The following is a 12745-nucleotide window of genomic DNA, read 5'->3' on the forward strand; positions in this document are numbered from 1 at the left end:
GCAGTACAGCGGGTATGGGGACAGAGGGCAGTACAGAGGGTATGGGGACAGAGGACTGTGCAGGGGGTATGGGGACAGAGGGTATGGGGACAGAGGGCAGTACAGAGGGTATGGGGACAGAGGGCAGTACAGGGGGTATGGGGACAGAGGGCAGTACAGGGGGTATGGGGACAGAGGACTGTGCAGGGGGCATGGGGACAGAGGGCAGTACAGGGGGTATGGGGACAGAGGGCAGTACAGAGGGTATGGGGACAGAGGGCAGTACAGGGGGTATGGGGACAGAGGGCAGTACAGGGGGTATGGGGACAGTGGACTGTGCAGGGGGCATGGGGACAGAGGGCAGTACAGGGGGCATGGGGACAGAGGACTGTGCAGGGGGTATGGGGATAGAGGACTGTGCAGGGGGTATGGGGACAGAGGGCAGTACAGAGGGTATGGGGACAGAGGACTGTGCAGGGGGTATGGGGACAGAGGGTATGGGGACAGAGGGCAGTACAGGGGGTATGGGGACAGAGGGCAGTACAGGGGGTATGGGGACAGAGGGCAGTACAGAGGGCATGGGGACAGGGGACTGTGCAGGGGGTATGGGGACAGAGGGCATGGGGACAGAGGACTGTGCAGGGGGTATGGGGACAGAGGGCATGGGGACAGAGGACTGTGCAGGGGGTATGGGGACAGAGTGCAGTACTGAGGCCAGGGTCTGGGCTTTCTGTCTGAGCCCTGTCTCTACAGTTTGAGTCTGTGAGGGGTCTCTGACTTTGCTGTTTGGATCTGGGTCTTGGCTGTGGGGGTCTGTCTCGGTGTTCAGACTCTGTCTGGGTTCCTGGACAGGGGACAGGCAGCCGCGGGCGTGTTTCGCTGCCGGAAGAGGCGGCAGTAGCGGGACAGGAGGTGGAACGGAGCCGATTTTCTCATCAGAAGCGGGAGCGATGGACCTTGAATACCCCGAGCCGGAGAGGGACCTGAAGAGGGTGAGGGAGGGGGGCATTCGGGAGGGTGGGAGGGGGTTGTTCAGGGGAGAATTGGGTAATTTTTTAAAAAAAGAAATGTTCAATAATGAAACTAAAGATGAGGAAGTTTCACTTTCTGTTCACTGCACAGTCTCAGAGCAGGAGAGACTGTTTAAAAAAAACACTGTAAATCTAAAAGGTAAAAAAATAGTAAAAGCTGGAACCATTCAGCGTTTGGAGTGTAAATCCCAGACCAGAACCTAGTGTGAAGCACCCAGACCCCACCTCAGAGTGTGGTTATCTGAGCTGTTTCCTGGCCTGTGTGAGTTTGATCCTTGACTCTCATGACATTGATATATTGGAATATATTTTCAGAGCCTTTTAACACCTGAATTCAATCCGTCTAGACAGGGACTTGTCCAAGTCTAGTGTTCAATTGGAACTAACACCGATGGGGAAACGCCATGTGCAAGCTTGGGCCAAACTGAAGTTTTAAGCTTAAAAAAAAACCTTCAAAGTGAAGAGATGGAGAGTAAGGCAGGTTCAACAACTGGGGAGAGAGGCAGTTTTTGACCAGTGATCCACATAAAGTGGATACAAGCAAAATACTGCAGATGCTGGAAATCCGAGACAGAAACAGAAAATGCTGGAAAAACTCAGCAAGGTCTGGCAGCATCTGTAGAGAGAGAAACGGAGTTAATGTTTCGAGTCAGAGGGTCGTACAGACTCGAAACGTTAACTCTGCTTCTCTCTCCACAGATGCTGCCAGACCTTGCTGAGTTTTTCCAGCATTTTCTGTTTTTATTTCATAAAGTGGACCTGCCTGTGAGGTGGGGGACAGTGGGTCATTGGGGCTCGAACCAGTGTCTTGCTCACCTGCCCTCTCAGGTGGTAGAGGATGGGGGGGGGTGGGGAATAGTTCACTCGGGGGCTGAGTAAAGAAATCTGCATTAATCTAACTTTAATTAAGACGCAAACTTGCGTAGAATTACACAAAATCTACAGCAAAAAGAACAGGCCATTCGGCCCAACTGATCCATGCTGATGTTTTATTTGCCCCACAAACGCCGTTCCACTCAATGACCTCTTCACGTAGCCCCCCCCCTCCCACTCCCCCCTCCCACTCCCCGTAACCTTTAAGATGATCGAAAAATTTGATAGTGCTGGATAGACAGAGAATAGTTCCTTTGGCACAGGGAGCCCAGAACAAGGGGGCAGAACTAGGGATGCTAAGCCAGGCAGAGGCGATGCGAGGAAGCACTTCTTCATACAAAGGGTATTGGAAACATGGAACTCTCTTCCCCTGAGAAAACTGTTGGGGGGGGCAAGGGTCAATTGAAAATTTAAAAATAGACTGATCGATTTTTGTTAGGCAAGGATTACAGAACCAAGGCAGCTGGATGGAGTTAAGGTACCATGATCTGATTGAATGATGGAACTGGTGCAGGAGGCTGAATGGCTTCTTCCTGTTACTAGATTTGTTCCTTCTCCCTCTTGCATGCATCAAACTTTCCCTGAAATGCATCAATACTATTTGCTTCAGCCATTCCATGTGATGGCCAGTCCCACATTCTCTGAGCAAAAATGCACCCTAAATTCTTTATTTGAGTATCTTATGTTAAAGCCCCTTGTTCTGGACTCACCCACAAGTAGAAAGTTTCTCCACATCCATCCCATCGATGAACCCTCATTTTATCATTCTTCTCTGTTGACTTCTTATCCCAGTTAATGTGTTAAATGTTTTATGTAAATGACCAGGACCCCTATTTCTGACTGTTCCAGGTGGATGATTACCATGGGATTAGAGTACCCGATCCTTACGTCTGGCTTGAGGATCCCGACAGTGAACAGACCAAGGTGAGAGATCACCCAGTAACTTCAGATAATTCTAGCCATACTCTCTTGGCTGTCTTTTTCAATCCCATTGTGTAAGTGATATTTGTACACCTGTAGAATGTACAGAGTACATGATATTTTGAATACATATGCTCTGTGAGCATAAATGCTGTATAGAGTATACATCTGATATGAATTGTATATGTGGTGTGTAGAATACTTAGGGTCTGTAGAATATATATGGTGCATAGGGTATGTGTAAGTGATGCCTAATTACATTACACTGTCTTAGGCCTGGTACAGAAGTTGTACACTGGCCGGGCAATGTGCCTCAGTCCAACCTCACACCAGTCGGAGGTGGGGATCAATTTTGTTTTTGTAATCCACTCATTTCTGCTGTTCAGGCATTTGTTGAAGACCAGAACAAGCTAACAATGCCATTCCTGGAAAAGTGTAGAGTCAGGGACAGACTCAAGGAGCGTATGACCGAACTGTTTGACTACCCCAAGTATAGCTGCCCTTGCAGGAAAGGGAAACGGTGAGTGTTGTACTGGGGGGGGGGGGGGGGGGGGAGGGGGGGCCGGCGGGGTGGGGGGTGGGGGGAGGGGAGGGGGGTATCAATCCTGAGGCGATTTAATTGGCAACATTTTTGCTTTATTTTGTTAGTAATGCTGGAGCTCCCTCACTATGAGCGGTGGTAGTGCGCTGGTTATGTTACTGGGTTTGTAATCCAGAAAATGTGAGTTTGAACCCCAGCGTGGATAGTTTGCACATTTTAATTCAGTTTAAAAATCTCAAATTGTAAAAGTGACCAATGAAACTGTCAGATTGATGTTAAAAATACAACTAGTTCTTTAATGTCCTTTAGGGAGGAAACCTTCCATCCCTATCCAGTATGTGCCTGTATGGAACTCTGTGGTTTTCTCTTAACTGCCCTCTGAATTGGCCTAGTAAGATTCAGCTGTACCAAACTGTACAAATGACTGCAATAGTTCAAGGAGAAGGTTCAGCACCATCCTTTCCGGACAACCAGGGATGGGCAATAAATGCTGACCTTGCCAGCAATGTCCACATCCTGACAAACAATTTTAAAAAAGACATTTGGCGGCATAAATGGTAAACAGGTTAATGGTACCAGTTTCTGTGATCTCTGAAGAAACATATAGGGTCACCTGTTGTATCCCTCCCTCAATATTGCACCAGAGTGTCAGCCTGGATTGTGTGCTTAACTACATAGAAACACTTACAGCAAAGAAAGAGGCCAGTTGGCCCATCCTGTCCATACTGACTGAAAAAGAGTTATCCAGCGTAATCTGACCATCCATCCCTGTGTGCGCATGTCCAAGTTTCCTATGGGGTGTGGACTTGACTTCACATCTTACAGGCGACAGAGGGAAGAGTGCAGCCCATTGAGCCATGGCTGACACCTAAGATAAGGTGAGGACCGAATCAAGGACAGCTGAGGTGCCCTAAGATGCCAAATAGCTTATCGATACCTGTTCTCTAGGTTGATATGTAATGAATGAACCTAGATGCAGAGGAAGGAGGTAACAGAAGCAAAGGAGGAAATTTATCAGGTAAGGCTGTTCTGCAGATGTAGTCAGGCCTTGTTGAGTGTCGAGTTCCTGTTTTTCAGGTATTTTTACTTCCACAACTCTGGGCTACAGAACCAGTATGTGTTGTATGTCCAGGATTCGTTGAATGGAGAGGCCCGCGTGTTCCTGGATCCCAACAAGTTATCCGAGGATGGGACTGTGGCCTTGAAGAGTAGGTGAAATCATATTCCTACCACAGAATTTTACTCACCTTCAGGGAAAGGGGATTGGCTTTTAGATCAAATTTTAGTTTCTCTAGGCATTGGTCAATACTGGTGGTTGGCAGGGGTTGGTGGGGGGAGGTGAGAAGGCCCTGCAATGGCAAGTCAGTTACCATTTGGAGTGCTGATTTCGGTTCTGGGCACTGCACCTCAGGAAGGATATATTGGCCTTAGAGGGGTCCAGAACAAGAGGGCACCTTCTTAAAGTTAGAGACAGGGTTGAAATCAAGAAGCGGTTTCTCACACAAAGGGTAATGGAAATTTAGAACTTGCTCCCCTCAAAGGCTGTGGATGCTGGGGGTCCATTAGAGCTTTCAAAACTGATCAATAGATTTTGTTAGGTATAAATATCAAGGGACATGGAGCAAAGGCAGGTACATGGAGTTGAGGTGCAGCTCAGTGCTGAATGGCCTCCTCCTCTTTCTGTTTTCTGTATGTATGTAGTTGATGATGGATAGAGATTTGAAGGGATAAAGTGCCAAGGAATTTGCGATTCATATTGGCTGCACGTGACGTCTTGTCTGCAGCAAAGAGTCTTGCAAAATCTACTACCCCATGGGGTCCAAATTCATTTTGGGCTTTTGTATAAAACTCCCCTTGAAGTCAATGGGAAAGAAAGGCAAGCTAGGTGGAAATTGGACTGCAGATTCACCACTGCATGTCTCACGCAATTGGCCAACGCCAGTTTATACACTTGTAGCTCGAAGTTAATAACCTGTGGTTTTTAAATTATGTCTATCCAGTATATTTTAATTTAGTTTTTTGGTAGTACAGAACTCGAGTATTTTTGGAAAAAGAGGCATTTTTTGTTGAAGCTTTTAGTCTTGCACCCATCAGACAATTTGCATGAAAATACCAATGTCAGGGGAAACAACATATTTAAACTGTATGAGAAGAGAATGCTGATTGGTTGGCAAGTGGATTCTGATTGGCAGAGGCATTGCCATGGAGAATGCACCAGTTGTTGGTGACTGACAGTTAATTGCCAAGCATTGTTTGAAATTTAAACTAGGCAGCTTGACTCTGATTGGTCAAGACATTGCCCTGGGGAATGAATCAGCGAATAGCTATCACTTATTTTGTTTAGCTGAAACAGGTGCCATGTGTGTACTTGTTCTTTCTGGCTGCAAAGAACAGGGCCCTGTGTGTTAATATATGTAGCTTCCAGTACACATGAATGTGCCACACTGCAAGTCTGACTGACAATCTTAATTTGGTTGTCAGCATAATTCTTAGCGCGCTGAGGATTGTTTAGCAAATGTTGTCCAATCACGGAATCACATCTAATGTTGGACACTATGTTTTGAGTTTGCAAACACGAGCTGGTTTGGTACGGTCTGTACTATTGTGAACAGTGGAAGGGACATACTGTTTGATACGATCTGCCAGTTTTTGGGATGTACAGCCTACATACCCGGCATTACAATGACACTGAAATTCATATACCACATTACTCAATTGTGTGATAGGCAGAATGTTTGTTTGGCTTGATGGCAGTATCCTGTTAGTGGCAAATACCACTCGTGTTGCTACTGCATAGTAGCAGCGTGAAACGGCTAGCTTCACCTGTTCCTCAAATTTTTGAGACACATTACCCTTCCAAGGTAATCTGAAGTAGACTAGACACTTTTCAGGGCCGAAAGTGGCAGTCTTAGGCCCATTCATGAGTCTTTGTGATATACAGCGAGCAATGATCTGATCAGGGTAGCTATTATCCCACAGGATGTCTTTGATGCACCTATTTCAGCATCAAGCTTGCATGGTGAACCAATGGCTTGGGCCCTATTTACGAGGTTGCCAATGAGGCCAATCTTATAACTGTAAGAGTAAGAACTCTAAGAGTCCCAACGTTTGTATTGACCAGTGAAGGCTTGCGGTAGACCATGGGCAGAATCTTCTGGTCGGCATGTGGGGGCGGGCCTCACACACCGACGCGTAAAATGACCCGCGGTGACATCGGGCGTGCATCCCGATATCACCGCGTGTCATTCCGATCTTCAGTTCAGCGGTCGCGCACCAGAGCACGCATCAGGCATGCCCGCCGAACTGTCAAAGGCCTATTAGGGCCATTTATCAACTAATTAAACTGATTGTCTAGGTTGCCTGTCAACCTTAAGGTTGGTGGGCAGGCAAAGAGCCCAGGCAGCCTTCGCACTTCTCATGAAACCTCATCCACGGGCGGGATGAGGTTTCATGAAGGGTTTATCAATTAAATAAATTTTTTATTAAAATTCATTGACATGTCCCAGCTCATGTGACACTGATACATAAGGGGACATGTCTGAATAATTTTTTCTATTCTTTTTTTCAACTTTTCATAATGAAATTAATCTCTCTGAGGCAGCTCCATGCCTCAAGGAGATTTCTGCGTTCTTTCGCGCACATGCGCAAACTCTCCCTCCCCCCGCACCCCCCCCCCACCCCCGCCCCCCCACACCTGCACAAGTAGTGCTGAGCGCTTCCGGGTGCACATCATGCTGGGTGGGCCTTAATTAGCCCACCCATGTAAAATGGCGGCGTGCAGCTGATCACGGGCGTTGATCGGCTGCGTGCCCGCCCCAGCCCGCCCGACAGGGAGAAAATTCTCCCCCATGGTAGGGAATCCCCTGGCAGACTTCTCAACTAGTACATCAAGGAAAGGAAGCTCATTTGACTGCCCCAATTCAAAGGTGAAGTTGAGCATAGGATGGAACCCATTAAGACATGCAAGGAAATTATTACATGCAGCTGCAGATTTAAATATAGCAAACGTATCTTCCACATATCAGAAATATGCAAGAGGTGGGAGGCTGGGTGTCATCCCATGGAAGACACGTTTCTGATGGAGCTCAACAAAGACGTTTGCAAGAGCTGGGCCTAGAGGGGGTCCCATGGCAACACCATCTATTTGGGCATTCGTGGTGTCATTAAAACTGAACTCAACTGCGCAAGTTGCTGAGTTCATAAGCTCAATAAATGCTGAATCACACAACGGTGTGGGGGGGGGTCTAGGTCACCATGATATGGTGCTGCAGTGCAAATATTTATGGCTTCCTTAAGTGGAACATTGGTGAATAGGCTAGCAATGTCAGATGGGCACATGGACACAGCATTGCTATCGATATGCAAGTCCTGTATGGTCTTCGCAAATGTGAAGGAATCCTTCACCATGTATCTGGAAAACTTGTTCAAAACTGGTTGTAATAATTTGCCCAACCATTTGGCCAATTCATGCTGCGCAGAACTGGTCATAGATAAGATAGGGCATAAAGGGACATCACTTTTGTGTAGGCAGCCTGTACATACAGGGACGCAGTGAGCTGTGAGGGTGAACCCTGTCATATATATCACATGGCAGCTCATTGCTCTTATATAAGTCCAGCAAGCGTTTTTTTTTAGCTAACTTTTGAGCAAAGCTGTCCGGTCATATTGAGCAGCAGGTCCAATGCATACGAATGTCTCTTTTTTCAGCAATACTCATTTTAATTTAAAAAACAGTCATATAATAGAGCAGCGAAGGTTATGGGGAGACCTAATAGAGGTGTACAAATTTGAGGGGTTTAGATGGAACGATTAGAATGAAACAAGCTCCTCTGGCATGAGGGTCAGTAACAAAGGGTGATAGATTTAAAATAATTGGCAAAAGAAATAAAGGGGAGATAAGCAGAAATGTCTTCACACAAAGCGTTATTATGATTTGGAACACACTATCTGAAAAGGTGATGGAATCATATTCCAAAGAAATTTCAAAAGGTAATTGGACATGTATTTAAAGAAAATTAATTGGCAGGATTATAGGGAAAGGGCTGAGATTAAATTGAACAGCTCTTTCAAAGAGCTGGAACAGGAATGATGGGCTGAATGGGCTCCTTCAGCACTATAAGACTCTACTATTCAATTCAATGATGTAGTAAAACAGAGATTTATAGATTTTGTTAGGCAAGGATGTTAAGGGTCACAGATCCAAGGCAGGTAAATGGTGTTAAGATGTAGATCAGCCATGATCTAATGTAATGACGGAACAGGCTGGAGGGGCTCCTTTTCCTATGATGAAGTAAAATCCTGTCGCCCCGAGAGATAGATAATATCCCCAATCTCCTGGTAGTCTTAAGATCAGTCAACAGCAGGCCTGACTTCTGACCTCTGGTTTGTTCCAACTAGTGCTGGCATTTTCCGACGATGATGAGTACTTGGCATACGGACTCAGTAAGAGTGGCTCCGATTGGATCACAATCAAATTCATAAAGGTCGAGGGACCTGAAGATCTGCCAGACACTCTGGAAAAGGTGAAGTTCAGCTGCCTGTCCTGGACTCACGACGGAAAAGGTGTCTTTTATAACTGCTACCCAGAGCAAGAGGGCAACACGGATGGTATGTGGTGGGGTTGGGGCCCCGGAGATAAACATGCGATGGTTAAACTATGAAACTGTGATATAACAAACAATGATAAACTTATTTATATGGCACCTTTAAAATTGTAAAATTTCCCAACGCATTTCACAACAGCGATTATCAAACATTAAATTTGACATCAAGCCACATAAAGACTTAAAGGTGTAGAGAGACAGAGCGGTTTAACCAAGCATTTGGCCATGAACCTTGATATAACTTTACATGGTTCAGTGTTAAATTTTGTTTGATAATCACTCCTGTGAAGTATTTGGGGACGATTTTAATATGTTAAGGATATTGAATAAATGCAAGTTGTTGGTGTGAAGACAGAATCAGGCTTTGTGATGTTTGCCACAGTATACCCCCATCAACACTGACTGAACAATGACATCAACGAATTCTATGCAGCGTCTTTCACATAGAAAAATTATCCATATGAAAATGGCTCTTCTCCATTTTCCAGAAGATAGGTTAAACCAAGGCCCCATCTGCCCTTTTAGGTGGGTGTAAAAGATCCCGCGGGACTATTCGAAGAAGAGCAGGGAAGTTCCCCGGTGTCCCTGCCAATATTTAATCCTCAATTAACATCACAAAAAACAGATTATCTGGTCATTATCACATAGCTGTTTGTGGGAGCTTGCTGTGCTCAAACTTTCTGCCAATGTTCTGACATTACAACCGTGACGACACTTCCAAAATGCTTCATTGGCTGTGAGGCACTTTTGGACATCCTGAAGTCATGAAAGGTTCTGTATAAATGCAAGCTCTTTCTGTTTTTGAATCCTTGTCCATTATTATCTTTTTCATACATGATTCCAGCACCATTTCTGCTCCCCCTCTGCCCTTTCATTTCGATCTTTGTAAATCTTCCAGCTCAATTGTTTTTGTTTTTGTTTTTATTCTGATTCTTTTCTGCCATCACACTTTCTCTTTTCCAAAGAGACCCATCTGAATATTTACTTAATGTACCTTAATATTTCCCATGTGCAGTGTTCTAATGTGCGACTTACCAAAGATTCATCTTTTCCAGGCACTGAAACCACATCCAACCTCCACCAGAAACTCTACTACCATGTGCTTGGCACTGACCAATCAGAGGATATCCTGTGTGCAGAGTTCCTAGATAATCCCAAATGGAAAAGTGGAGCCAAGGTAATTTATTAATGTTGTCAATGTGTCAGCTTGGCTCAGTGGGTGGCAATCTCTCAATCGGAGATAGAAAGCCATTGGTTTGAACCTCACTGTAGAGCCTCTAGTCCATAATCCAGGCTGATTGTCCCAGCGCTGGACTGAGGGAGTGCTGCACTGTGAGAGGTTGAGACATTGAACTGAGGTGCTGTCTATTCTCTGAGGTGGATGAAATAGATCCCATAGCACAATTTAGAAGAAAAAGACAAGCTTTTTCTGGTGACCAGTCAGCTTTCCCTTAACCAATGGATTATCTGGCCATTTGCATAATTTACTGTGCATGGGATCTTTCAATTTAGCCATAGTTTTAGAAGTAATTCATTGATGGTAAATTGCTTTGTTATAGCAAAATGCTGTGTTCTGGCGTTATATGAAGGCAAGTTGTTTTTACTTTATATTGTTCACTGCTAGGGGCCATTAATATAAGATAGTCACAAATAAACCCAATGGGGAATTCAGGAGTGATGTCTTTACTAGAGGGCGGTGAGAATATGGAACTCGCTGCTACGTTAAATGGGTGAGATGAATCGCTTTGATGCATTTAAGGGGAAACAAGATGCATACCTCAGGGAAAAAGAATAGGCTGAGATGAAGAGGGATGGGAGGAGGTGTGTGTGCAGTATAAGCCCTGGCACACACCAGTTTGGCTGAATGATCTGTTTCTGTGCTGTACATCCGGTGTAATTCATTTACCTAATTTTTGTGGGATCTTGCTGTGTGCAATTTGGCCGGAACATTTACTTACATAATAGCGCTAACTGCACTTCAAAAATAATTCATTGATTATGGATTGTCTGCTGTGGGCATTCCTCCCCGCTCTGAGGGAACCCCCAGGAAATCCCTAGACAATTGTAAAGGGGGTGTTTTTTCACGGTATTACTGGACGCCATCCATTTTCCCTCACTGTTATGGCCAGAAAACCAGGAACGTTCAATCTGCCCAACAAACTCTGCTTATTTCCTGTTGGTATGGGCTGACTCCTCGAGCAGCTTTTAATTCTGTTTGTTTTCATTTAGGTTTCTGACGATGGTCGCTATGTAGGGTTATATATTCGAGAAGGTTGTCAGCCCAAGAACCGGGTCTGGTACTGTGATCTGCACCAGCTGCCAAATGGCATAACTGGTATGTACCTGTCACTGGCTAAGCTGCAAGAATTAGTTACAATGCCATCCTAGGGGAAAAATCAGCTGATGCAGTGAAACCCTGGTTGCATCACATTGATTTCCAGACTCTCAGTAACATTTGTATGGGGATATGCTCAAAGTCAAGGATGAGGGAAAACCAGGATCAGGGAGAAATCATGGGCCCTGGTGCCTCTTCTGTTTCCGGGCCCCTTATTCCGCCCCCCTGCCTCACCGTTGCCACTTTAACCCGCCCCTTCAGTCATGCATGATATTTTTTTCCCTTTCTGGATTCACCAATCAATTCACCAAACAATCACAGAAAGGCCCTCGTAAAATGATAACGCCCATTGTTGTTGTCATCTGGTTACAAATATCGTCTGAGTCATGAGTCATTAATATTAAGAGCAGTGACGATATAATGTAATGTTAGTTTGTGTGCGCTCTATAGGTGATTCCACTGCAACTATTAAACTAGAGACTACAAATTTTACTTTAACAACATAGTGCAATATTATTAATTTGGTTGGAAAATATCCCATTGGTTATTTACACACCGTGCAGACAACAATATGGATTTTGGTGACTCTTCTCAGCCCTCATTAACTAGTTCTGGGCATTGCACCATATGGACATGGTGACAGTAAATTTTATATTTGGGGGGGAAGATTAATACTTGCAACCCAGATAAACTGAACAAGATCTTTTCCATTCTGCAGAAGAAGTAGTGCCTGGGTGCATGATGTTATTCAATATAACTATTTCATACAAATGACTCCTGAACAACAAAGTGAGAAGAGTTGGAGTCCTCAGGTGTTTTTGTGCTTCACAACTTTTAAGAGGCTAGAGCATAAAGATTGAATGGTTCACAATTGTATCTGGTTTTTTGATCAGCAAGTCTGAAGACTCTGCTGCTTCTCACTACAATGTATTTTCAATATCTTCTATGCAACACAACTTCATCAGAATATTTTAATACATCAAAAAACTCATAAAAGCACCAAGATAGAGTGGAATAATAATTAAGTAGGCAAAAGGACAAGATTAAAGTCAATGGAAAAGACTCTTGAGAATCATGTGCAGTGTAAAACAGGTTACTGATTCACTATGGGCACATTACATACTCCTGACCTGGGAATTTCACCCCACAGCCTACTCAGTAAACTTCCATTAGCAGTAATATAAACAGAACTCCAGTCATGATTCCATCCTCTGCTCGCAAGTTAATTATGGATGAGTCAACACCCTCCTGGCCTCAGTTTTCATTACCTCTGTAACCTCCTCCAGCTCTGCCACCCTCCAAAGTAACTGTGCTCCCCAAATTCTGGCATTTTGCGCATCCCTGAGTTTAGTTGCTTCACCATTGGTGGCCATACCTTCAGCTGTCTAGGCCCTAAGTTCTGGAATTTCCTCCCTAAACCTCCCTGTCTCACAACTCCTATCTCCTCCTTAAAACCTACATC

The 12745-nt window shown here is 44.9% G+C and overlaps 1 protein-coding gene across 2 annotated transcripts in view; it reads left to right on the forward strand.

Moving 5' to 3' along the window:
- The first annotated feature begins 831 nt into the window (after positions 1-831).
- LOC144696026 (prolyl endopeptidase-like) overlaps positions 832-12745 on the forward strand; it is a 29819-nt gene continuing 17905 nt past the window's right edge. For both annotated transcript variants that reach the window (XM_078567205.1, XM_078567204.1), the window contains exons 1-7: positions 832-971; positions 2733-2807; positions 3191-3324; positions 4423-4553; positions 8743-8952; positions 10004-10125; positions 11178-11283. In XM_078567205.1, coding sequence (XP_078423331.1) covers positions 930-971; positions 2733-2807; positions 3191-3324; positions 4423-4553; positions 8743-8952; positions 10004-10125; positions 11178-11283 — 820 coding nt within the window. In that variant the 5' untranslated portion in view covers positions 832-929. The remainder of the gene's footprint in view (positions 972-2732; positions 2808-3190; positions 3325-4422; positions 4554-8742; positions 8953-10003; positions 10126-11177; positions 11284-12745) is intronic.

Source organism: Cetorhinus maximus, chromosome 21, assembly GCF_964194155.1.
Source record: "Cetorhinus maximus chromosome 21, sCetMax3.hap1.1, whole genome shotgun sequence".
Taxonomy (NCBI): domain Eukaryota; kingdom Metazoa; phylum Chordata; class Chondrichthyes; order Lamniformes; family Cetorhinidae; genus Cetorhinus; species Cetorhinus maximus.